Source organism: Sus scrofa, chromosome 12, assembly GCF_054392235.1.
Source record: "Sus scrofa isolate SSC_HxYL_T2T_F1_AM1 chromosome 12, Sscrofa_HxYL_maternal_Yorkshire_Landrace_v2.0, whole genome shotgun sequence".
Classification (NCBI taxonomy): Eukaryota; Metazoa; Chordata; class Mammalia; order Artiodactyla; family Suidae; genus Sus; species Sus scrofa.
In genome coordinates this window covers 14,579,195-14,602,902 of record NC_139394.1, presented here as the reverse complement: position 1 = coordinate 14,602,902, position 23,708 = coordinate 14,579,195, and the positions used below count along the sequence as shown (strand labels likewise).

General features: G+C 39.4%; 1 protein-coding gene across 26 annotated transcripts in view; it reads left to right on the top strand.

Moving 5' to 3' along the window:
- CEP95 (centrosomal protein 95) overlaps positions 1-23,708 on the top strand; it is a 63,951-nt gene that overhangs the window by 28,416 nt on the left and 11,827 nt on the right. For 15 of the 26 annotated variants that reach the window (XR_014820930.1, XM_084984007.1, XM_021066755.2 and 12 more), the window contains 5 exons: positions 5,364-5,495; positions 6,825-7,018; positions 9,031-9,143; positions 9,331-9,460; positions 10,033-10,186. Coding sequence is in view for 24 of the 26 variants with exons in the window: in XM_021066755.2 (XP_020922414.2) it covers positions 5,364-5,495; positions 6,825-7,018; positions 9,031-9,143; positions 9,331-9,460; positions 10,033-10,186 (723 nt within the window). In the remaining 2 variants the exon portion in view is untranslated. The remainder of the gene's footprint in view (positions 1-5,363; positions 5,496-6,824; positions 7,019-9,030; positions 9,144-9,330; positions 9,461-10,032; positions 10,187-23,708) is intronic. The other 11 variants (XR_014820931.1, XM_084984020.1, XM_021066756.2 and 8 more) reach the window with 1 other exon arrangement.

Sequence of the window (23,708 nt, the reverse complement as noted above, 5' to 3'; positions counted from 1 at the left end):
CCAGTCAGGAGGCCTTCCAGAGTGTGGAATCCTTTCCTCTTTCACAACTCCTGCTCAGGGATGCTGGTCCTGTCCTAATTCCTTTTTCTACCTTCTTTTTTTTCTCCGTCATTTTGTCCTACCCAGTTACATGGAGATTTTCTTTTTTCTTTCTTTCTTTCTTTTTTTTTTTTGGCTTTTTAGGGCCATACCTGGGGCACATGGAAATTCCCAGGCTAGGAATTGAATTGGAGCTGCAGCTGCCAGCCCACACCACAGCCACAGCAGTGCCAGATCCAAGCCCTGTCTGTGACCTACACTTCAGCTCATGGCACCGCCGGATCCTTAACTCATTGAACAAGGCCAGGGATCGAATCCTCATCCTCATGGGTACTAGTTGGGTTTGTTTCCACTGAGCCACAGTGGGAACTCATGAGGAGATTTGCTTCCCCTTTTGGAAGTCTGAGGTCTTCTGCCAGCATTCAGTAGATGTTCTTGTGAGAATTGTTCTACATTTTTTTTTTTTAATGTATTTGTGGGAGAAGGTGCATTCCACATCTTACTCCTCTGCCATCTTGACCCAATCTAATATTACTGTCTTTTAATCTTACAGCTTTGCGTGTGAATGATTTCCTACCTTTACTGTATATTTGCCTTTCTCAATGAATTTTTTCATTTTGCAATTTTCTTGTTTCTAGTCACAGCCTGTACATTTTTGCATAGGGAAGTTCCTTTAACATTTGTTGTAAAGTTGATTTGGTGATGCTGAACTCTTGCTTGAATGCTTTTGCTTGTTTGTAACGCTTTTGATCTCTCCATCAAATCCTAACAGGAGCCTTACTGAATAGAATATTCTTGGCTGTAGGTTTTTCCCTTTCAAATCACTTTATTTTTTTTTTTTTTTTTTTTTTTTTTTTGTCTTTTGTCTTTTGTCTTTTTGTCTTTTGTTGTTGTTGTTGTTGCTATTTCTTGGGCCGCTCCCGCGGCATATGGAGGTTCCCAGTCTAGGGGTCCAATCGGAGCTGTAGACACCGGCCTACGCCAGAGCCACAGCAACGCAGGATCCGAGCCGCGTCTGCAACCTACACCACAGCTCACGGCAACGCCGGATCGTTAACCCGCTGAGCAAGGGCAGGGACTGAACCCGCAACCTCATGGTTCCCAGTCGGATTCATTAACCACTGCGCCACGACGGGAACTCCTCAAATCACTTTAAATACATTGTGCAGTTCCTTCTGTCCCACAATTTCTGCGAAAAAGTAGCTGACAGCCTTATAGAAGTTCCCCTAATGTTATTTGTTGCTTTTCTCTTGTTGCTTTTAATATTCTTTTTAAGTTTTGCCATTTCTACTACAGTGTTGTTTTGTTTTGTCCTTTTTTTAGGGCTACACCTGTGACATGTGGCAGTTCCCAGGCTAGGAGTTCCATTGGATCTGAAGCTGCCAGCCTGTGCCACAGCCACAGCAACGTGGAATCTGAGCCATGTCTGCAACCTACACCACAGCTCATGGCAGCACCAGATCTTTAGCCCACTGAGTGAGGCCAGGAATGGAACCCACATCCTCATGGATGCTAGTCGAGTTCTCTAACCACTGAGCCATAGTGGGAACTCCTTTACTGCAGTGTCTTGATGTGTTCCTCTTTAGGTTAATTTTGTATATGATTCTCTGTGCTTCTTGGATTTGGATGTCTGTTTTCTTTCCCAGATTAGAGGAGTTTTCAGCTATTTTGTCTTCAAATATATCATTGGCCTCTTTCTCTCTTCTCCTTCTGGAACTCCTATAATGCAAATATTAGTGCACTTGGTGTTTCCACAGACAGTCTTAGATTGTCCTCATTTCGTTTTGTTCTTTTTTTCTGTTTAGCATTAGTGATTTTGCTTATTCATTACTCCGCATCATTCAGTCTACTATTGATTCCTTCTGGGTATTTCTCATTTCACTTATTGTATTCTTCATGTCTGTTTAGTTCTTTATATTTTCTAACCCTGATAAGAACTTCTAACTTCTCGCTTTGTGCATCTCTTCTTCTCCCAAGTTCTTTGATCATCTTTACAATCCCTACCCTGAACTCCTTGGGAAGATTGCCTCCCTCCACCTCAGTTAGTTCTTCTTCTGGGGTTTGACCTTGTTCCTTTGTCTAGAACATTTCTTCTGTCACTGCATTTTGCTTAAGTTGCTCTTTTTATTTTTATGTCTTTGGTACGTTGGCTTTGTTTTCCAATCTTGGATAAGTGGCCTTTTTTAGGAGATGTCTTATGCTTTTCAGCAGTGCATTCCCTTCTTGTCTCCTGACAAGGGGGGGTTCTCCCTGTTATGGTTGTGTGGGTCCTCCTGTTGTGGCAGGCTGACTGGGCAGTCTAGTAAGCTTGGTTGGCCTCTGGTCTAGTTGCTTTCCAGGTCTTGCCTCACATGGAGGCTGCCAGGTTTGCCCCAGAGCCTATGCTGGCTCACTGATGGGTGGAGTCCGGGTCCAGAAGACTCTGGGCCTGTTGCCTGCCCACTAGTGGGTGAAGCCAGGTCCTAGGTTAGTGCCAGCCTACTGGCAGGTAGAGCCAGGTCCTGGAGTCCCAGAATTGGTATTGGATCGCTGATGGGGATTGATCGGGAGGGTGGGGAGTGGGTGGTTGTGGATTCCTGATACAGTTGGGTATGAGATCTGGGGTGTTACTAGGCTGACTGGGCAGTCTAGTAAGCTTGTGTTGGCCTGCTGGTGGGCAGGGCCAGGGCACAGCTGCTCCCAGGGCAGGATCTTGTCTACTAATGGGAGGGCAAAGTCCATAGGATGGGGAATTGTAGCTTCCTTGAGTCTAGTGTCTGCCCCCTGGTGGGTGAGGCTGGTCCAGAAGCTAAAACAGGCTTCCTGGAGGCCAGGGAATTCTAGGCCTGGTCCCTGCCCACAGTGGTTAGAGCTGGGTCTTGGGCCCTCTGGTGGGCAGGGCTGTGGTACAGAGGCCTGTGGACTGAGGGTATCATTAAGGCAGCCTGTTTGCTGATAAGTGGGGCTGTGTCCCTGCCCAGTTAGTTGCTTGGCCTGAGGTGTCCCAGTGCTGGCACCTATAGGCTCTTGGGTGAGGCTGGGTCTTGGCACTAATGAGCAAGAGGGAGGATTCCACAGTGGCTCTTTCCAATACCCGTGTCCACATGGTAAATGCAGCTCTCTTTAAAATGGCTGCTGCCAGTGTCTTATGTTTCCAGGGTGAGCTGCTGTTGCCTCCTGCCTGTCTGAGAGTCTCTCCAAGATCAGCAGGTAGGTCTGGCCCAGGCTGCTCTCAAATTACTGCTTCTGCCCTGGGTCTTGGATGAAGTATGAGAGATTTTATGTTTGCCCTTTGAGAGTGAAATCTCTTTCCCCCAGCCCCCTGGGACTCCCAAAAGTAAGCCTCACTGGCTTTCAATGCCAAATGCTCTGGGGGCTCCTTCCCGGTGCACGACTACTGGGCTGGGGAGCCCAGTGTTTGGGCTCAGACCTCTCACTCCTTTTGGAGAACCTCTGCAATAGAAATGTTCTCCAGTTTGTGGGTTGCCCACCTGGGAATATGGGACTTGACTATATCATGTCTGCCTCTCTTGCCTATCTTGTCATGGTTCTTTCTTTATGTCTTTAGTTGTAGAACTTTTTTGGTAGGTTCTTGTGTTTTTCATTGATAGTTATTCTGCAGATAGTTGTGATTTTGATGTGCCCATGAGGGGAGGTGAGCTCAGGATCTTTCTACTCCTACTCCACCATCCTTGCCAGATCTCCCTTCCTTAAATCTTTTGTGTAACTTGAGGAGACATCCCTCTGTAAGCACCTTGTATACAGGATACACCGCAGGTTCTCATCATGGTGCAAACCTGGCTGGCTCCCAGACGAGGCACTGCTGCTCTGTGACTCAAGTGGGGGAGGGGGTGATGAGGCCTCTGCAAGAGCTGGACTTTGCTTTACAGGTTGTGTGAGCCAGACTTCTTAGAGAGGAGAGGTCTCCAGTGCCCAGGACACCTCTAATACAGTACTAACTGAAGTCACTATACAGTGCATTATGTCTCCAAGGACTCTTTGGGGGGTGGGGGGAGACGGTAAATGAGATGTTAGGTATTAATGTTTACAATAGAGAAGTTCACAGTCTCTGCAGTGATTAAAAAGAATGTTGTAAAACAGTGTGAAGATCTTGGAGAGACATTTGAGTGTATAACTTTCAATCTGAAAAATTGGAAGTTCCACATGATAACCAAGCATAAGATTTTAGGAGAAATCCCATCAAAAAGAAAAAGTCTATGAAATGTCATTCAAGAAACTGAAGAAAAAAATGCGCCAGATCGGAGTTCCTGTTGTGGCTTAGCAGGTTAAGAATCTCAGATCTGCTGTGGCTGTGGCGTAGGCTGGAAATTTACATATGCTGCAGGTGGGGCTCTAAAAAGACCAAAAAAAAAAAGAAAGAAAATGGGCCCAGTTAAAAATTAACCAGTCTGGGGTCACTGATGACAAATTCAGTATCAGGTAGTAGAGAAATTGTGGCCCAAGTTGTGAATTTTGAACATTATATCTTAGAGGATATGCATATGAAATGTTAAGTAGGAAGATTCACATTTGAAACATTTTGATGTGAAAATGGCTGTATTGCACTGGGTTGTGGGAAAGGAGAGCACAAAAAGAGATATTAGATGGTTTTTAAAAGACATGAGCATCAATAGTCTCAAAATACAGTGTCTTAGGATAAATGGTGTGGATTTTGAGATCTGAATAAGGTGAATTTTTCTGTCGTTACTGATTTTTATCAGTTGACCATATTGGTAACATTGAGTTTTCAGGGTACATTCTCATACCTTCAAAGTGAGGAATAAATTTATGGAGAAGTCTTTCATAAAGTCGAATAAAGGATAGATAAATAGTCATTTAGAGAGAAGTCATTCATCCAGTTTGTTTATGAGTTTTTGTATTACAGATTTCTAAGGGAGCAAAGTAGATATTCCCTCAATTTCAGACTATGTAACTCTCTATGTGATAATATTATAAAACTAATGCAAAATATTAAGCATCGAAAAATTAGACAAAACAATTTGTTTGGCCTATACGTTTTTGATTATAGAACCAGCCAAGACCTCTAGCTCAGAGATATACTTGTGCAGCAGTCAGCATTTCTACAACTGTGGTACATATTTTTCTAAAGCAAAGAAATGAAACATTGTGTATTACTTTGCTTTTAAGTTATATGAATGATTCTGAGCTTCAGAACTACAAATTGCTGTTTGATAGTTATTAAAAGTAATTGGTATTTTGAACAATCAGACCAATCATAGTTCTGTGTTACGTCATTTCTGAGATTTTTATCCTCTGGGTACAAAACGCTTAGGTTTTAGCTAACAGCAATAAAAAATTTTTACCTTTAATATTTTCTTTTCTAGGTGCCCAAGGTACCAACGAAATGCAGTCTAAAAAAGACCTAACTCTACCATGTTCTAACTCACATGAAGAAGTGTTGAATCTCCCTTCATCGAGTTTTTTGTCCAGGAGTAGAACATCCTTTGTCGAAGACCGTGAGTAGGAATGTGTTATGAGTTCTTGAGACTGTTGTTGTGAGTTGGAGACAGTAGTTCTGGAGATGATTGCTTATTACTTTGGTTGCTCTACAGTTAAGGCAATACTTTTTGGTTTTACATGACCTCATTTGTAAATATTTGCTATTATGAGCTCAGATTTCTTCTTAAGATGGTCTTTGGTCACATGTCTTGCATCCACTATTTTATTATCTAAATCCTCTCTCCTCAAAGACTTTAAGAGAGTAGGACTCTCTGATACATTAGTATGTCAGTTGGTAGTCTTGGAATTATTTTAACATGAAAAATATTCTCATTTCTGTATTATCTCTGGGATTTTCATATGGTTAGTATTATAGAAAATCATTGTTGATGGCTGTTTTTATAACATGTGGATGAACTGTATAATTTGTGTAGCTGTTCTTTGAGACATTTATTTTTTATTTATTTATTTATTTATTTATTTTGTCTTTTCAGAGCTGCACCCTTGGCATATGTAGGTTCCCAGGCTAGGGGTCGAATTGGAGCTGTAGCTGCTGGCCTACACCACAGCCACAGCAACTTGGGATCCGAGCCGCATCTTCAACCTACACCACAGCTCACAGCAATGCCGGATCCTTAACCCACTGAGCGAGGCCAGGGATCAAACCCGCAACCTCATGGTTCCTAGTCAGGCCCATTAACCACTGAACCACTATGGGAACTCCAGGACATTTATGTTTTTAGTTATTTTTCATTTACTTTTTAGGTAACATTTTTATGACGGTAACATTAAAATTACATTCTTCCTGCTTTAAATAGGTCCCTACTTATTTACTGAGGGTGAGTCCCTAATTTAAAAAAAAATTTTTTGGTGTGTTTTTTTGTTTTTTGGATTTTTTGTTTGTTTGTTTGTTTGTTTTTCTTTTTTGGCCACAGCATGCAGCACCTTGATGTGGGATCTTAGTTCCCAGACTAGGCATTTAATGCAGGCTGCAGTGGTGAAAGCGCTGAGTCCTAACCACCACACCACCAGGGAACTCCTTTAGTGTGCTTTTTTTTTTTTAATCAGGTTTATTTTAATTTCTTATAGTTTAACTTTCTGACTGTGCTTGTGGCATGCAGAAGTTCCTAGGCCAGGAATTGAACCCAAGTCACAGCAGTAACCTGAGCCACAGCAGTGACAACACTGAGTCCTTAACTACTAGGCCACTGGGAAACTCCTTAAATCAAGTTTAAAATATATTTTTAAGTTGTGTTTGAACATGTTTATATAGGTTTATGTTTCTATATAAAATGATTTATTTCTTGGAGCTTGATTTTAATGTCTACTTTAATTTGTCCAACTAGCAGAAACTCCTTCTGTGGATATGATTCCAAGTGCTAAGAAATTAGGGGAGCCTATTCGATCAGCTATTCCTTTACATCCACCTTTCCACCCTTCAGAGCCTCGAGCTCCTTGCCCCATAGGAAAAGAATATTTGCGTTCAAGTCACTGCTCCCCCACCATGAATTCCACTGGAGAGGGCACAGCATTTTCTGTGGTGAGTGGAAAAGCTTGATTTCAGTTGGACAGAACTGTTTATAGATTTTAATAGGTCTCTGCTAGAATAATAGTCAAGGATACTGCACTAATCAGAGCACTGTACTACTTTTTTTTTGGCTCATTATTTATGTATTTATGCTTTTTGTGGGGGGGCACACCCACGGCATATGGAGGTTCCCAGGCTAGGGGTCTAATTGGAGCTGCAGCTACCAGCCTACGCCACAGCCACAGCAATGCCAGATCCAAGCCGAGTCTGCAACCTACATCACAGCTCATGGCAACGCCAGATCCTTAACCCACTGAGCGAGGCCAGGAGTCACACCCACAAACGCATGGTTCCTAGTCAGATTCGTTTCTGCTGAGCCACAACGGGAACTCCAGAGCACTGTACGTCTTAAGATTTACCTCTGCATACACCTGTATGTTCTTACTGTGGGAAGATAGGGACAGGATGAGTATAAAATTAAAACATGTTTAAAGTATAAGAAAGTGAAAAATAGTCTTTCTTCCATATTCCTTCAATTCAGCGCAAACTATTAATATTTTGGCCTATTCTTCCACTCTTTTATTTGAAAATTAAATTATTTTTTATACACTCATCTTGTTCCTGTCTTCCTAGAAATAAGAATACTTAGGTATATGTCAAGGGTAAATTTATAAACATTGATACATTCTCATTAGTAGAAATTCAAGCAATGCAGAAAAGGAGCAGTTAACATTAGTGACCATCATTCTAAACATTCTCTGCATCTATTTAGATAAAGTGATGGATAAAATGAGAGAAAAAAGGGATCAAAGGATAATTGTTGCATTTGGAAAAGGTTTGTGGGGATGGTGGAAGGGCTTCTGAGTTGCTGTTAATATTCTGTTTCTTGACCTGAGTGGTTAAGTGGGACTATTCATCTTGAAATGATTCTTGAGCAGGACACTAACTTCAGTTTTAAGTATTTTGTCTTTTTTAGGGCTACACCTGAGACATATGGAAGTTCCTGGGCTAGGGGTTGAATCAGAGCTGCAGCTGCCAGCCACAGCCACGCCAGATCCACGCCACATCTGTTCATATTTTGGAGGTTTTTGTCCTTCTTTCAGTTTTGGACAGTTCTGTTGACTTCTTGATACGAGATATAATGACTTTAATACTTTGCACTTGTTATTTGATAATTTTTTCATTGTCCAGTTGTAGCTATAACCCCTAAATTTTCATATTTGGAAACACATCATCTACTTTTATTTATTTATTTTTTAAGGCCTCACCCACGGCATATGGAGGTTCCTAGGCTAGGGGTTGAATTGGAGCTGCAGCTGCTGACATACACCACAATCACAGCAATGCCAGATCCAAGCTCTGTCTTCGGCCTACACCACAGCTCATGGCAACATCAGATCCTTAACCTAGAACGAGGCCAGGGATCAAACCAGCAACCGCATGGTTCCTAGCCGGATTCATTTCCACTATGCCATGATGAGAACTCCTTTTTCAATTTATTCTTTTAAAATGACTGCTTTTTAATTTAATGTAGTGATGAAACCCAAGCCCCACTATTTTTGTTTTTGTTTTCTTCTCCCCTTTTCTGAGCACCACGGGGCATGTAGAGTTCCCAGGCCAGGGATCAGAACTGAACCACAGTGGCCACCTATGCCGCAGCTGTGGCAGACACCAGATCCTTAACCCACTGTGCCGGGCCAGATGGCTAACCTGCATCCCAGTGCTCCTAAGATGCTGAGGATCCTGTTGGTCCACGTGGGCATTCCTATCTTTATATATTTTAATGGCATCCTGAGCCACACTTTTTCTCCAAGTACAAGATTATAGATATTTCTCCATTCCTTTGACATTGGGGATCAATAGGGTATTTTGACCAATGTGTTTCTAAAAAGAAACCCCAGAACATGGAAAATAAAGGGACCTAGCTTTGTGCCATGGGTCCTCCTTTTCCCCCACACCTAAAATGTTCTTATTTTTGTGTCGTCTTTGTATCTTTTTCAAATCAACTCTCCTCTTTTCAATAGGAACCAGAAAATGGAGTTTTCTTATCTTCCAAGTTGTCTAAAGATAACGGACAGGAAATGTATCCAGCTCAGGTCCAAGGCTCTAGGACAAGGAAGCTTCCCAAAGGAAAAAGGTAACATTACTTCAGGCTTCAATGGTTATAATCTGTTTGCAAAGGGATTTGAAGAGGTAAAGATATTCTCTCCTAATGTATCTATGAAGACTGATATGAAATATTTGGTAAACATGTATTATAGTTGTTTTGAACTAAGTAACGTACACTTGTCTACCTACATGTCACATGGTCGCTTTTATTATAGATATGAAAACAGAGCTGCAGTCTCGTCCTGGGATTCACCTTTCCCCCAGAGGGCAGGAGAGAGGTTAACAGAGCAAGAATTACATGCAGTGTCAGAGAAGTTATCTCAACGCCTCTCTGAACTAGATTGGGCAAGTCTTATTTTTTTATCTTTATTGAGATTACCATAGTTGGTGAACATTTAAGTAATTTTCCAATTGAAGACGAAAGTTAAGCTAAGGTGTTAGAGAATTAGTTATGTCTTAGTTACTGTGAAAATCTTCTATAAGTCAAGCAGGTAGGACATAGAATGTCCTCCTAGTCCTTTATGGTATAACTGCATTTGGTACAGATTTATCCAAAATTTTATCAAATTCTGATGAAATCTAAATTAATATTGATGATTGCATTAAGTCATTTATCTTTAGATACATCTGAATAGTTTCCTTTTGTCACTAAAGACACATTTGGTATAAAATTAGGTGTATCTTTGATTTTCACAAAATAGTGCTATGGTTTAGGGGTATCATTTAATGTATTAAATTTTTATCTGACTTTTAAGTTTATTGAAACTGAATAGTTTGTGGCACTGATATAGATTCTTTAGAAACTATGCATAAACGATCTGAAAACTTGTGCCTAATGCTTTTAAAAGATTATATCTGTCTACTCCATTCAACTTGCTAAAATCAATGAAAGATGTTAAAAAGAATTTTCTTGATAGATGTTAAAAAGTGCCCTGGGCGATCGAGTTAAAGAAAAGACTGGCTGTGAAGAGGAGGATGTTGGAAATGGAGACCTGGAGAGTGGAAATGATGAGACCCTGTCTCAGCATAGCGACAGCATCATGGAGTATGGGCCCACGAAGCGGAGGCCAGGTACCTGTCTCAGGCTGGGATGAGGACGTCCTCAGGAGCCACTTAACCGCTTTGGTCTAATGACTGGCTTTCTCGTTTTAAATATTTCAGAAACATGTGAAAGCAGAAGTAGTAGAGGTTAACAATCATATTCGCTTTACATCTTTGGGTTTTCTAAGAATTAAAATCTCCACTGTCCATTCTTTCCCTTTCCCTCAAAGAAATTACTCTCTCAAAGCTGGTATCTTTTCTTCCTGTCCCCGTTTTTTTTTTTTTTTTTTCAGTTTTTTTGAGATATAATTGACATATAAAAATTACATCACTTAAGGGGCAGAACATAATGATTTAATATCTGCTCATATTGTAAAGTGATTCTCACAGTAAGTTTAGTTAACATCTATAACTTCATATATTTTCTTTTTTTTTTTTTTTTTTTTTTTTGCTTTTTAGGGCTGCACCTGAGGCATATTCGAGTTCCTGGGCTAGGGGTCTAATTGGAGCTGCAGCTGCCAGTCTACGCCACAGCCACAGCAATGCCAGATCTCAGCCACATCTGTAACCTTCACCACAGCTCATGGCAACACCAGATCCTTAACCCACTGAGTGAGGCCAGGAATTGAACCTGCATCCTCAAGGTTACTAGTCGGATTCATTTCCACTGCCACTCCCTCAGTTTTTTTTTTCTTATGATAACTTTTAAGATCTAATCTCTTACCAACTTTCAGATACTCAATACAATATTGTTAATTATGGTCAGCATGCTGTACATGACATTCCCAGAACTTCATCTTATAATTGGAAGTTCTAACTTTTGAACACCTTCACACATTTTGTCCACCCTTCACCCCCCTACCTTTAGACACCTTGGAATTTAAGAAAACTCCTATTAAACATAGAGGAAAGTTGATTTGAAAAAGATACAATGAAGAAAAAACATTTTGGGTATGGGGAGAAGGGAGGAGCTGTGGCGGAAAGCTGGATCCCCTTCTGTTCTCTGTACCTTCAGATTTGTTTTTTTTAAGATTCCACATATAAGTGAGATCATAGAGTATTTGTCTCTGTGTCTGACTTATTTCACTTAGGATAATGCCCTCAAGGACCATCCATGTTGTTGAAGATGGCAGGATTTCCTTTTTATGGCAGAATAATATTCCATTGTGTGTGTATGTATGTGTGTAAACCACATTTTCTTAATCCATTCATCTATTGACTGGACACTTACATTATTTGCATGTCTTGGCTGTTATAAATAATGCTTCAGGGAATATGGAGATGCAGTTTGTGTGTGTGTGTGTGTGTGTGTCTTTCTAGGGCCGCACCCAAGGCATATGGAGGTTCCCAGGCTAGGGGTCAAATCAGAACTGTAGCTGCTGGCCTACACCATAGCCACAGCAACTTGGGATCCGAGCTGTGTCTGCGACCTACACCAAGCTCAGGGCAACACCAAATCCTTAACCCACTGAGCAAGGCCAGGGATTGAACCTGTGTCCTCATGGATGCTAGTTGGGTTCGTTAACCACTGAGCCATGACGGGAACTCCACAGATAATCTTTTTGAGGTAGTGATTTCATTTCACTTCTGAATACATACCTATTATTAGTGAAATTGCTGGATTGTAATATAGTTGTAGTTTTAATTTGATGAACCTCCATACTCTATTCCATAATGCTGCACCAGTTTACATTCCCACCGAGGGCTCACAGGCTTCCCTTTTCTCTACATCTTCTCTAACACTTCTCTCTCTCTCTCTCTTTAATTCTTTTCTCTTGGTTTTTGTTTTTGAGGATAGCTATTCTCACAGATGAGTTGATATCTCATTGTGGGTTTTTTTAGTTTTGCTTTTTAGGGCCATACCTGAAAAATATGGAAGTTCCCAGGCTAAGGATTGAATCAGAGCTGCAGCTGCTGGCCTATGCCACAGCCACAGCAGTGCCAAGTCTGAGCTGTGTCTGTGACTTACACCACAGTTCATAGCAACTCTTGATCTTTAACCCACTGAACAAGGCCAGGGATTGGACCTGCATCCTCATGGATACTAGTCAGATTCATTTCTGCTGAGCCACAATGGGAACTCCCTCTCATTGTGGTTTTGATTTGCATTTCCCTTATGATAATGATTTGAGCACCTTTTCATGTACTTATTGGCCCTTTGCATGTCATCTTTGGAAAAATGTCTAATTCTTTTGCCCATTTTTCATTTGTGGGGATTTTGGTTTGTTTGTGTTGCTATTGAGTTAATATTTAGATATTAACCCCTTATCAGATACCTGATTTGCAAATATATTCTCTCATTTGGTAGGTGGCCTTTTCATTTTGGTGATTTCCTTTGTTGTGCTGAAGTTTATTCGTTTGTATAGTTCCACTTCTTTATTATTGCCAAGGCCAGTGTCAACCAGCTTATTGGCTATGTTTTCTTCTAGGAGTTTTATGGTTTCAGGTCTTTGAAGTCTTTGATCCATTTTGAGTTGTTTGTTGTTTATGGTATAAAATTTTAGGGGTCCAGTTTCATTCTTTTGCAAGTGGCTGTCCACTTTTTCCAACACTATTGAAAAGCATCTCTTTTCTTGATTATATCTTCCTGGCTCCTTTATCATAAATTAATTAACCATATATTCATGGGTTTATTTTTGGTGTCTCTGTTGTGTTCCGTTAAGCTACATTCCTGTTTTTATTGCTGATACTATGTTTTTTTGATTACTTTAGCTTTGTAATGTAGTTTGAAGTTAAGTATGATGCTTCCAGCTTTGTTTTTTTTCCCTCAAGATTCTTTTGGCTTTTTGGCTTGTTTTGTGGATCCAAACAAATTTTGTAATTGATCGTTCTACTTCTGTGAAAAATGTTGTTGGAATTTTGATAGGGATTGCATTGAGTTTGTAGATCACTTGGGGAGTATGGACATCTTAACAGTATTAATTCTTCCAACCCATGAACACAGAACATCTTTGCATTTAATTGGGTGGTCTTCAATTTCTTTCATCAGTGTCTTATAGTTTTCAGTGTACAAGTCTTTCACTTTCTCAGTTAAATTTATTCCTAGGTATTTCATTCTTTTTGAAGTAGTTGTACATGGGATTATTTTCTTAATTTCTCTTCGTTTTTAATTTTTTTAAAAAGTGGTTTTTTGTTTTTTTGGTTTTTTTTTTTTTGCTTTGCAGCACCACACCTGTGGCATATGGAAGTTCCCAGGCTAGAGGTCAAATTGGAGATGCAGCTGCTACGCAGAATTTGAGCTGTGTCTGTGACTTACACTAAAGCTCACAGCAACACCAGATCCTTAACCGAGTAAGGCCAGGAATTGAACCAACGTCCTCATAGATACTAGTTGGGTTTGTTACTGCTGAGCCATGATGAGAACTTATAATTTTTTTTTCTTTTTTTTTTTTTTTTTTTTTGGTCTTTTTAGGGCTACAGCCATGGCATATGGAAGTTTCCAGGCTAGGAGTCAAATCAGAGCTGTAGCTTCTGGCCTACACCACAGCTATAGCAACCCCAGATCCTAGCTGTGTCTGTGACCTATGCCACAGCTCATGGCAATGCCAGGTCCTTTACCCACTGTGTGAGACCACAGATCAAACCTGCATCCTCATGGATACTGTTGCATTTAATACTGCTGAGCCACAGTGGGAATTCTGAGGAACTCCCCTTTTTACTTTTTTAAATGAGAGAAAAACAAAAGTTTAGTAACATTCGAGAGACCTAGGAAAACTGAGTAACTCCAGTTTCTCTGATAGTTTATTTAATATTAATGTACAGAACTGCAACTGAATTGTGTTCAGTTGACCTTTGAACAACACAGGTTTGAACTGTACAGGTCCACTTATACATGGATTTTTTTTAAATAAATAAATATGTACTACGCTACTACATGGTTGGGATTGGTTGAATCCACAGATACAGAAATACAGATATGGGGAGCTGACTATAAAATTATATTTGGGTTTTTGGCTGTGTGGGATTGGTGCTCCTAACCCCTGCATTGTTCCAGGGCCAACTGTATATTGATTTTTGTACCCTGAATTCATTTGCTAATATTTTGGTGAGCATTTTTGCATCTGTGTTCATCAGGAATATTGGTCTGTAATTTTTTTTGGTGGTGTCTTGTTTGGTTTTGGTTTTAGGTAATAATGGCCTTGTAAAGTGAGTTTGGAAGTATTTCTTCTTCCATTTTTTGGAAAGGTTTGAAAAGGATTTGGTATTCTTCAGATGTTTGGTAGAATTCACCAGTGAAGCCATCCTGGTCCTGAACTTTTATCTGTTGGGAGGTTATTATTGATCTAATCTCTTACTTGTAGTCTGTTCAGATTTTTCTGTTTGTTCATAATTCAGTCTTAGTAGATTATATATTTCTAGGAATATCCATTTCTTCTGTTGTCCAGTTTGTCAGTGTAAAATTGTTATTAGTTTTTTACGTTCCTTTGTATTTCTGTGTTGTCAGATGTAATATCTCCTCTTTCATTTCCTTTTTTCTCTTTTTAGAGCTGCACCATGGCATATTGAAGTTCCCAGGCTAGGGGTCGAATCGGAGCTGCAGCTGCCAGCCTACAACACAGCCACAGCAACGTGGGATCTGAGCTGCATCTTCGACCTACACCACAGTTCACGGCAAAACCAGATCCTTAACCCACTAAGCGAGGCCAGGGGTCAAACTCATGTCCTCATAGATAGTAGTCAGGTTTGTTACTGCTGAGCCATAACAGAAACTCCTCTCCTCTTTCATTTCTAATTTTATTTGAGTCCTCTTTTTTTCTAGGTTTAAGTCTAGCTAACGGTTAGTCTATTTTGTTTATCTCTTTGGAAATCCAGCTCTTAGATTTCATTGATTTTCTGTTCTTTTTTTTCTTTTTCTTTTTTTTTTTTTTTTTGGCCATGCCTTTGACATGCAGAAGTTCCTGGGCCAGAGATTGAACTCATGTCACAGTAATGATGACATCACCAGATTCTTAACTTGCAGAGCCACCAGAAAACTCCTTTTCTGTTGTCTTTTTTCATCTCTTTCATTTATTTCTGCTCTGATCATTGTTATTTCCCCCTTCTAGTAACTCTGCCCTTTGTTCTGCTTTTTCTAGTTCCTTGAGGTATAAAGTACGTTGTTTATTTGAGATCATTCCTGGTTTTTTTCCCTCAGTTTTATTAAAATATAATCGACATACTCCATTGTGTAAGTTTAAGGTGTGTAATGAGTTGAGTTATATACATATATTGTGAAATTATTGCCATGATGTTTAGTTATTGTCTTTATGAGATATATAACTTTCCAATATACATAGAGCAGTGTTAACTATAGTCATCCTGTTGTTTATTACATCCCTAGTACTTATTTTCTAACTGGAAATTTGTACCTTTTGACTGCCTTCATCCATTCCATCCACCCCATCCTCCCCATCCTCCTGCATCTAGTAACCATAAATATAATCTCTTTTTCTATGAGGTTGCTGCTGCTTTTTTATTTATTATTTATCTTTAAGGTTTTTTTTTGTTTTTTTTTCCTTGGGCCGCTTCTGCGGCATATAGAGGTTCCCAGGCTAGGGGTTGAATCGGAGCTGTAGTCACTGGCCCACGCCAGAGCCACAGCAACGACAGATCCGAGCCACGTCTGCGACCTACACCATAGCACCATAGCTCTCGGCAACGCCGGATCCTTAACCCACTGAGCAAGGCAAGGGATCGAACCCACAACCTCATGGTTCCTAGTGGGATTCGTTAACCACTGAGCCACAACGGGAACTCCTTAAGATTCTACTTTTAAGTGAGTTTGGGTTCTGTTTGTTTTTTTGGTTTTACATACAAGTGAGTTCATACAGTATTTGTCTTTCTGTCTGACTTATTTCACTTAGCATGATGACCTCAGGTTCCATACATGTTGTCACAAATAATGGGATTTTCTTCTTTTTATGACTGAATAATATTCCATATATATGTCACATCTTCTTAATCTACTCATCTGTCAGTGGATACTTACTGTTTCCATGTCTTGGCTATTGTATATAATACTGCTGTGAGCATGAGGGAACAGCTTTCCCTTTTGACATAGTGTTTTCATTTCTTTTGGAAATATTCCCAGAGGTTGAATTGCTGGATCATATGGTAATTATATTTTAATTTTTTTGAGAACTCTCCACACTGTTTTCCATAATGGCTGTACCAATTTACAATCCCACCAACAGTACACAAGGGTTTTACTTTACTCCATATTCTTACTAACACATCTCTGTTTAATGATAACCCTTCCAAGAGGCATGAGGTGATCCTTTATTGTAGCTTTAATTTGCATTTCCTTAATGGTTAGTGGGTTAGTGATGTTGGGCACCTTTTCATGTACCTGTTGGCCATTTGTATTTCTTCTTTGGGAAATGTCTCTTCACGTCCTTTGCCCTTTTTTTTTCTTTTTTTTTTTTTTTGCTATCGAGTTATATGAGTTATTTTTATATTTTACATAGTAACCCCTTTTTAGATACCTGATTTGCAAATATTTTTCTCCATTCCATAGGTAGTTTTTAAAATTTCTTTGAACATTTCTTTTTTTTTGTCTTTTTTTTTTTTTCCCCTGTCTTTTTGCTATTTCTTTGGGCCGCTCCCGAGGCATATGGAGGTTCCCAGGCTAGGGGTTGAATCGGAGCTGTAGCCGCCAGCCCACGCCAGAGCCACAGCAACGCGGGATCCAAGCCACGTCTGCAACCCACACCACAGCTCACGGCAACGCCGGATCCTTAACCCACTGAGCAAGGGCAGGGACCGAACCCGAAACCTCATGGTTCCTAGTCGGATTCGTTAACCACTGCGCCACGACAGGAACTCCTGAACATTTCTTTTTTTTTTTTTTTGTCTTTTGCTATTTCTTTGGGCCGCTCCAGCGGCATATGGAGGTTCCCAGGCCTAGGGGTCAAATCGGAGCTGTAGCCACTGGCCTACTCCAGAGCCACAGCAACGTGGGATCCAAGCCGCGTCTGCAACCTACACCACAGCTCACGGCAATGCTTGATCATTAACCCACTGAGGAAGGCCAGGGATCAAACCCGAAACCTCATGGTTCCTAGTCGGATTCGTTAACCACTGCGCCACGACAGGAACTCCTGAACATTTCTTTTGCTGTGCAGATGCTTTTCAGTTTTATATGGTTCTGCTTATTTATTTTGTTGCTTGACTTTAGGTGTCATATTTTTGTTTTTGATGGAGGCATTTATTGCTGTGAACTTCCTTCTTAGGACTGTTTTGCTACATCCAATAAGTTTTGGTATATTGTGTTTTCATTTTTCTTAAGATTTAAAGATTTTCTCTTGATTTCTTCTTTGATCCATTGGTGGTTTAGTAAGAAATTGCTTAATCTCCATATATTTGTGACTTTCTCTGTTACTTCTTATAACTGATAGCTAGTTATATACCATCATGATCAGAAAAGATGCTTGATACAATTTCAGTCATTTAAAGTTTTCAAGGAAGTATTTGAATGTTCCATGTGTGTTTGAGCAAAATGTGTATTCTGCTTTGTGAAATAATATTCTGTGAATATCTGTTATTTGGACTAACATGTAATTTAAGTACAGTATTTCCTTATTGATCTGTCTAGATGATCTGTCCATTGTTGAAAGTGGGGAATTGAAGTCCTCTACTGTTATACTGTTATGTCTCTGTTTAAGTGTGTTAATATTTGCTTTATGTATTTAGATGCTCCTATGTTAGGTGCAAAAAACTTACAAATATTCTTTTTATGAACTGACTACTTTATCATATAGTGATCTTTTTTGTCTTAAAGTCTGTTTTGTCTGATAGAAGTATAGCTACCCTAGCTTTCATTTGGTTTCCATTTGCATGGAATATCTTTTTCCATCCCTTCACTTTCAGTCTTTGTGTCTCCCTTAAAGCTAGAGTCTCTTGTAGGTAGCACATAGTTGGGTCTTTTTTTGTTTGTTTCTTTTTTTTTAACCTACTTGGCTACTCTGTCTTGATTGGAGAATTTAGTCCATTTATATTTAATAATACTGAAAGATATGGACTTAGTGTTGCCATTTTGTTAATTGTTTTCTGGCTGTTTTGTAATTCCTTTTTCCTTCTTCTCATATTCTTCCTTTGTTCTTTGATGATTGTCTCTAATTGTTTGCTTAGATTCCTTTCTCTTTATATTTTGTGTATCTGTTACAGGTTTTTACTTTGTGGTTGCCATTAGGATTATATAAAACATCTTATATTTATAATAGTCTATTTTAAGTTGGTAAGTTTGAATGCACACTGAAGTTCTACATTTTTTTTTTTTCAGATTCTTTCCCCTTAGAGATTATCACATAATATTTGGTAGAGTTCCCTTTGCTATTCGGGTCCTTCTTGGCCAGCCATTCCATATACCACAGTGTGCATATTGCCAGTCCCAAACACCCAACCCATCCCTCCCCCTGACTTGTACATTCTTATTCTTCCACCATATTTCATATTTTTGATGTTACAGTTTATATTTTTTTCTCTTGTGTATCCATTAACAAGTTTTTTTACTAATGGTTGTTTTTTAGCTTTCATACTAAATGTGACTTAACCACCACTTTTTCAACAGTAGAGTATTCTGAATTTATTTACTTACCTTTACCAATGAGCATGGTATATCTTTCCATCTGTTTGTGTCATCTTTGATCCTTTCATCAGCATCTTATATAGTTTTCAGAGTGCCTTTGTTTTGTCTTTTTAGATAGGTTATTCCTAGGCATTTTATTCTTTTTGATGTGATGGTAAATGGATTGTTTTCCTAATTTCTCTTTCTTATCTTTCATTGTTAGTATATAGAAATGCAGTCGATTTCTGTGTATTTTATATCCTGCAGCTTTAACAAATTCATTGATGAGCTGTATCAGTGTTTCTGGTAGCATCCTTATGATTTTCTACGTATACTATCATGTAATTTGCAGTGAAAGTTTTACTTTTTCCTTTCCAATTTGGATTCCTTTTATTTCTTTTTCTTTTCTGATTGCCTTGGCTAGCTAGGACTTCCAGAACTGTGTTGAATAAGTGTCTAAAGTGGGCATCCTTGTATTGTTGCTGATCTTAGTAGGAATTCTTTCAGCTTTTTGCCACTGAGAGTGATGTTGGCTATGAGTTTGTCATACATGGTGTTTATTATGTTGAGGTAGGGTCCTTCTATGCCCATTTTCTGGTGGGTTTTTATCAGAAATGGGTGTTAGATTTTGTCAGAAGCTTTTTCAGCGTCTATTCAAAAGTTCATATGGTTTTTATTCTTCAGTTTATTAATATGGTATATTATTGATTTGCAGATATTGAAAAATCCTTGCATCCTGGGGATAAATCTCACTTGATCATGGTGTATGATTCTTTTAATGTATTGCTAGATTCAGTTTGCTGGTATTTTGTTGATGATTTTTGCATCTATGTTCATCATTGATACTGGCCTGTAATTTTCTTTTTTTGTGGTGTCTTTGTCTGGTTTTGGTATTAGGGTGATGGAATGAGTTTGGGAGTGTTCCTCTGTAATTTTTTGGAATAGTTTAAGAAGGAAGGTGTTAACACTTTAAATCTTGGATAGAATTCGCCTGCAAAGCCATCTGGTCTTGTACTTTTGTTTGTTGAAGTTTTTAAATCATAGTTTCAATTTCAGTACTTGTGATTGGTCCATTCATATTTTGTATTTCTTCTTGGTTTAGTTTTGGAAAATTGTACTTTTCTAAGAAATTGTCTATTTCTTCTAGGTTGTCCATTTTATTGTCATGTAGTCTCGTAGATCCTTTGTATTTCTGTGATGTCTGTTGTAACTTTTTTTTTTTTTTTGCTTTTTAGGGCTGCACCTGCAGCATATGGAGGTTCCCAGGCTAGGGGTCTAATTGGAGCTACAGCTGCCAGACACAGCCACAGCCACAACAATGCCAGATCCGAACCACCTGTGTGACGTACACCACAGTTCATGGCAATTCTGGATCCTTAACCCACTGATCAAAGCCAGGGATCGAACCTGCAAGCTCAAGGTTCCTAGTCGGATTAGTTTCTGTTGCACCATGACGGGAACTCCTGTTGTAACTTCTTTTTCATTTCTGATTTTTACTGATTTGAGTGCTGTCTTTTTTTTCTTGATGAGTCTGGCTAAAGGTTTATCAGTTTTGTTGATCTTTTCAGAGGACAAGCTTTTAGTTTCATTGATCTTTTCTATGATTTTCTTCATTTATTTCTGCTCTGATCTTTATGATTTCTTTCCTTCTGCTAACTTTGGGTTTTGTTTGTTCTTTCTGTAGTTCCTTTAGGTGTAAAGTTAGGTTGTTTATTTGAGATTGTTCTTATTTCCTGAGGTAGGCTTGTATTGCTGTAAACTTCCCTCTTAGAACTGCTTTTGCTGCATCCCATAGGCTTTGGATTCTTGTGTCTTTGTTGTCATTTGCTTCTAGGTATTTTTAAATTTCCTCTTTGATTTCTTCAGTGATCCATTGGTTGTTTAAAAGCATGTTGTTTAGTCTTCACGTGTTTGTGTTTTTTGCAGTTTTTTGTTGTTGTTGTTGATTTCTCATCTTATAGTGATGTGGTCAGGAAAGATGTTTGATATAATTTCAATTTTCTTAAATTTACCGAGGCTTGATTTGTGCCCCAGAATGTGATCTATCCTAGAGAATGTTCTGTGTGCACTTGAAGAATATGTATTCTGCTTTTGGATGGAATGGTCTATAAATATCTATTAAGTCCATCTGGTCTAATACATCTTAAATAAATTAAGGCCTGTGTTGGAGTTCCCGTCGTGGCTCAGTGGTTAATGAATTCGACTAGAAACCTTGAGGTTGCGGGTTCGATCCCTGGCCTTGATCAGTGGGTTAAGGATCCGGCGTTGCTGCGAGCTGTGGTGTAGGTCGCAGGTGCCGCTCGGATCCCACGTTGCTGTGGCTCTGGCGTAGGCCGGCGGCTACAGCTCCAATTCGACCCCTAGCCTGGGAGACTCCATATGCCACAGGAGCGGCCCAAGAAAATGGTAAAAAGACAAAAAAAAAAAAAAAAAAAAATTAAGGCCTGTGTTTCCTTGTTGAATTTCTGTCTGGATGTTCTGTCCATTGCTGTAAGTGGGGTGTTAAAGTCCCTTGCTATTATTGTGTTATTGTCAGTTTCGCATTTTAAGGTCGTTAGCAGTTGCCTTATATATTGAGATGATCCTATGTTGAGTGCATATACATTTACAATTATTGTATCTTCTTCTTGGATTGATCCTTTGCTCATTATGTAATGTCCTTCTTTGTCTCTTATAGTGTTCTTTATTTTAAGGTCTATTTTTTTCTGATATGAGTGTTGTTACTCCAGCTTTCTTATGATTTCTGTTTGCGTGGAATATTTTCTTCCATCCTCTCACTTTCAATTTGTATGTGTCCCTAGATCTGAAGTGAGTCTTTTTTTTTTTTTTTTTTTTTTTTTTTTTGGTCTTTGCCTTTTCTAGGGCTGCTCCTGCGGCATATGGAGGTTCCCAGGCTAGGGGTCTAATCGGATCTGTAACCACTGGCCTATGCCTGAGCCACAGCAACGTGGGATCCGAGCCGTGTCTGCAACCTACACCACAGCTCAGGGCAACGCCGGATCCTTAACCCACTGAGCAAGGCCAGGGATGGAACCTGCAACCTCATGGTTCCTAGTCAGATTTGTTGACCACTGTGCCACGACAGGAACTCCTGAGGTGAGTCTCTTGAAGACAGCACATATATGGTTCTTATTTTTGTATCCATTCAGCCAGTCTTTGTCTTTTGGCTGGGACATTACATTTAAGATAATTATTGATATGCATGTTCTTATTGCCATTTTGTTAATTGTTTTGATTTTTTTGTTGTTGTTGACATTTTTTCTTCCCTTGTTCTCTTCTCTTGTGGTTTGACTATCTTAATGTTGTATTTGGATTGCTTTTTCTTATTTGTGTATCTATTGTAGATTTTTGTTTTGAGGTTACCATGAAGTTTTGGTATAGAAGTTTACATATATACAAGATTAAGTTATTGGTTTCTTGATTGCAGGTGCATCTATGGTATCCTGCATTTGCACCCTTCTCACGATTTCTGGTTTCGGTAGCATATTTGTGTGTGGATGATTTCCTACTTTTCCAATATGTATGTGTTTAGTGGTGTGCCTTGTCATTTGCAGTATTTTTGTTTCTAATTGTAGCCTTTCCTTTTCCACCTAAGAAGTTCCTTTAGTATTTGTTGTAAAGCTGATTTAGTGGTGCTGAATTCTCTTAGCTTTTGCTTGTCTATAAAGCTTTTGATTTCTCCTTCAAATCTGAATGCAAGCCTTTCTGGGTAGAATAATCTTGGTTGGAGGTTTTTTTCTTTCCTTTCATCACTTTAAATATATCATCCCATTCCCTTCTGGCCTGCAGGAGTTTCTGCTGAAAAATCATCCAGTTATCTAATCAGGGTTCCTTTGTTACTTGGTTTTTTTTCCCTTGCTGCTTTCAGTATTTACTCTGTCTTTAATTTTGGTCAGGTTGATGAATATGTGTCTTAGGTGTTCCTCCTTAGGTTTCGTGTGGGTTTTGTTTTGTCTGTCTTTTTTTTAGGGTCACATCTGTGGTGTACAGAAATTCCCATAGGGATTGGATTGAAGCTGCAGCTGCTGGCCTGTGCCACAGCCACAGTAACTCAAGATCTGAGCTGCATCTGCGACCTTTGTCACAGATCATGGCAATGCCAGGTTTCTAACCCACTGAGTGAAGCCAGGAATCAAACCCACATCCTCATGGATACTAGTTGGGTTCATTACCACTGAGCCAAAATGGGAACTCCCTCCTTGAGTTTATTTTATAGGGTGCTCATTGTGCTTCCTGGATTTGAGTAATTCCTTTCCCATGTTAGGGACATTTTCGGTTATTACCTCTTCAAATGTTCTCTCTCTTCTCCTTCTGGAACCCTTAAAGTACGGATATCTGTGCATTTAAAGTTGTCCCAGAGTTTTCTTAGATTGTCTTCATTTCTTTTCCGTCTTTATTCTCTTTTCTGTTCTGCATCATTGATTTCCACCAATCTGTCTTCCACCTCGCTTATTTGTTCTTCTGCCTCCTGTATCCTGCTGCAGTTTCCTTCTAGTGAATTTTTTATTTCAGTTGTTGTATTTTGCTTCTCTGGTTGCTTAATCTTTGTATCTTTTATTTCTTTGTTCCGCGTTTCTTGTAATTCATCAGTCTTTGCCTCCGGTTTATTTGAATCCTCTTTGCTATCATTAGTCTAAAGTCTTTTTCATTGGAAATCTCCAGATCACGTAGCTGTTTTTCTGGGGTTTTTTCTCATCCCTTTATCTGAGTTACAATTCTCTGCCTTTTCTTTTTTTTTTTTAACTAGATGTCTTTTTTTTTTTTTTTTTTGATGGTTTTATTTTTTAATATTTTTTTAATGCCTTTTCATTTTGTATAGATTTTTTTGTGTGGTCTCCTTTTAGCAGGCAGTGGGGTTGCAGCCTTTTTTGCTTCTGATGTCTGCCCCCCTCGTGACCAAAGTTGTCAGGGGGCTTGCTGCAGGCTTCCTGATGGAGGGACTGGTTCCTGCCCACTGGTAGGTGGAGCTGATTCTTACCCCTCTGCTGGGTGGGGCTTTGTTTCTGG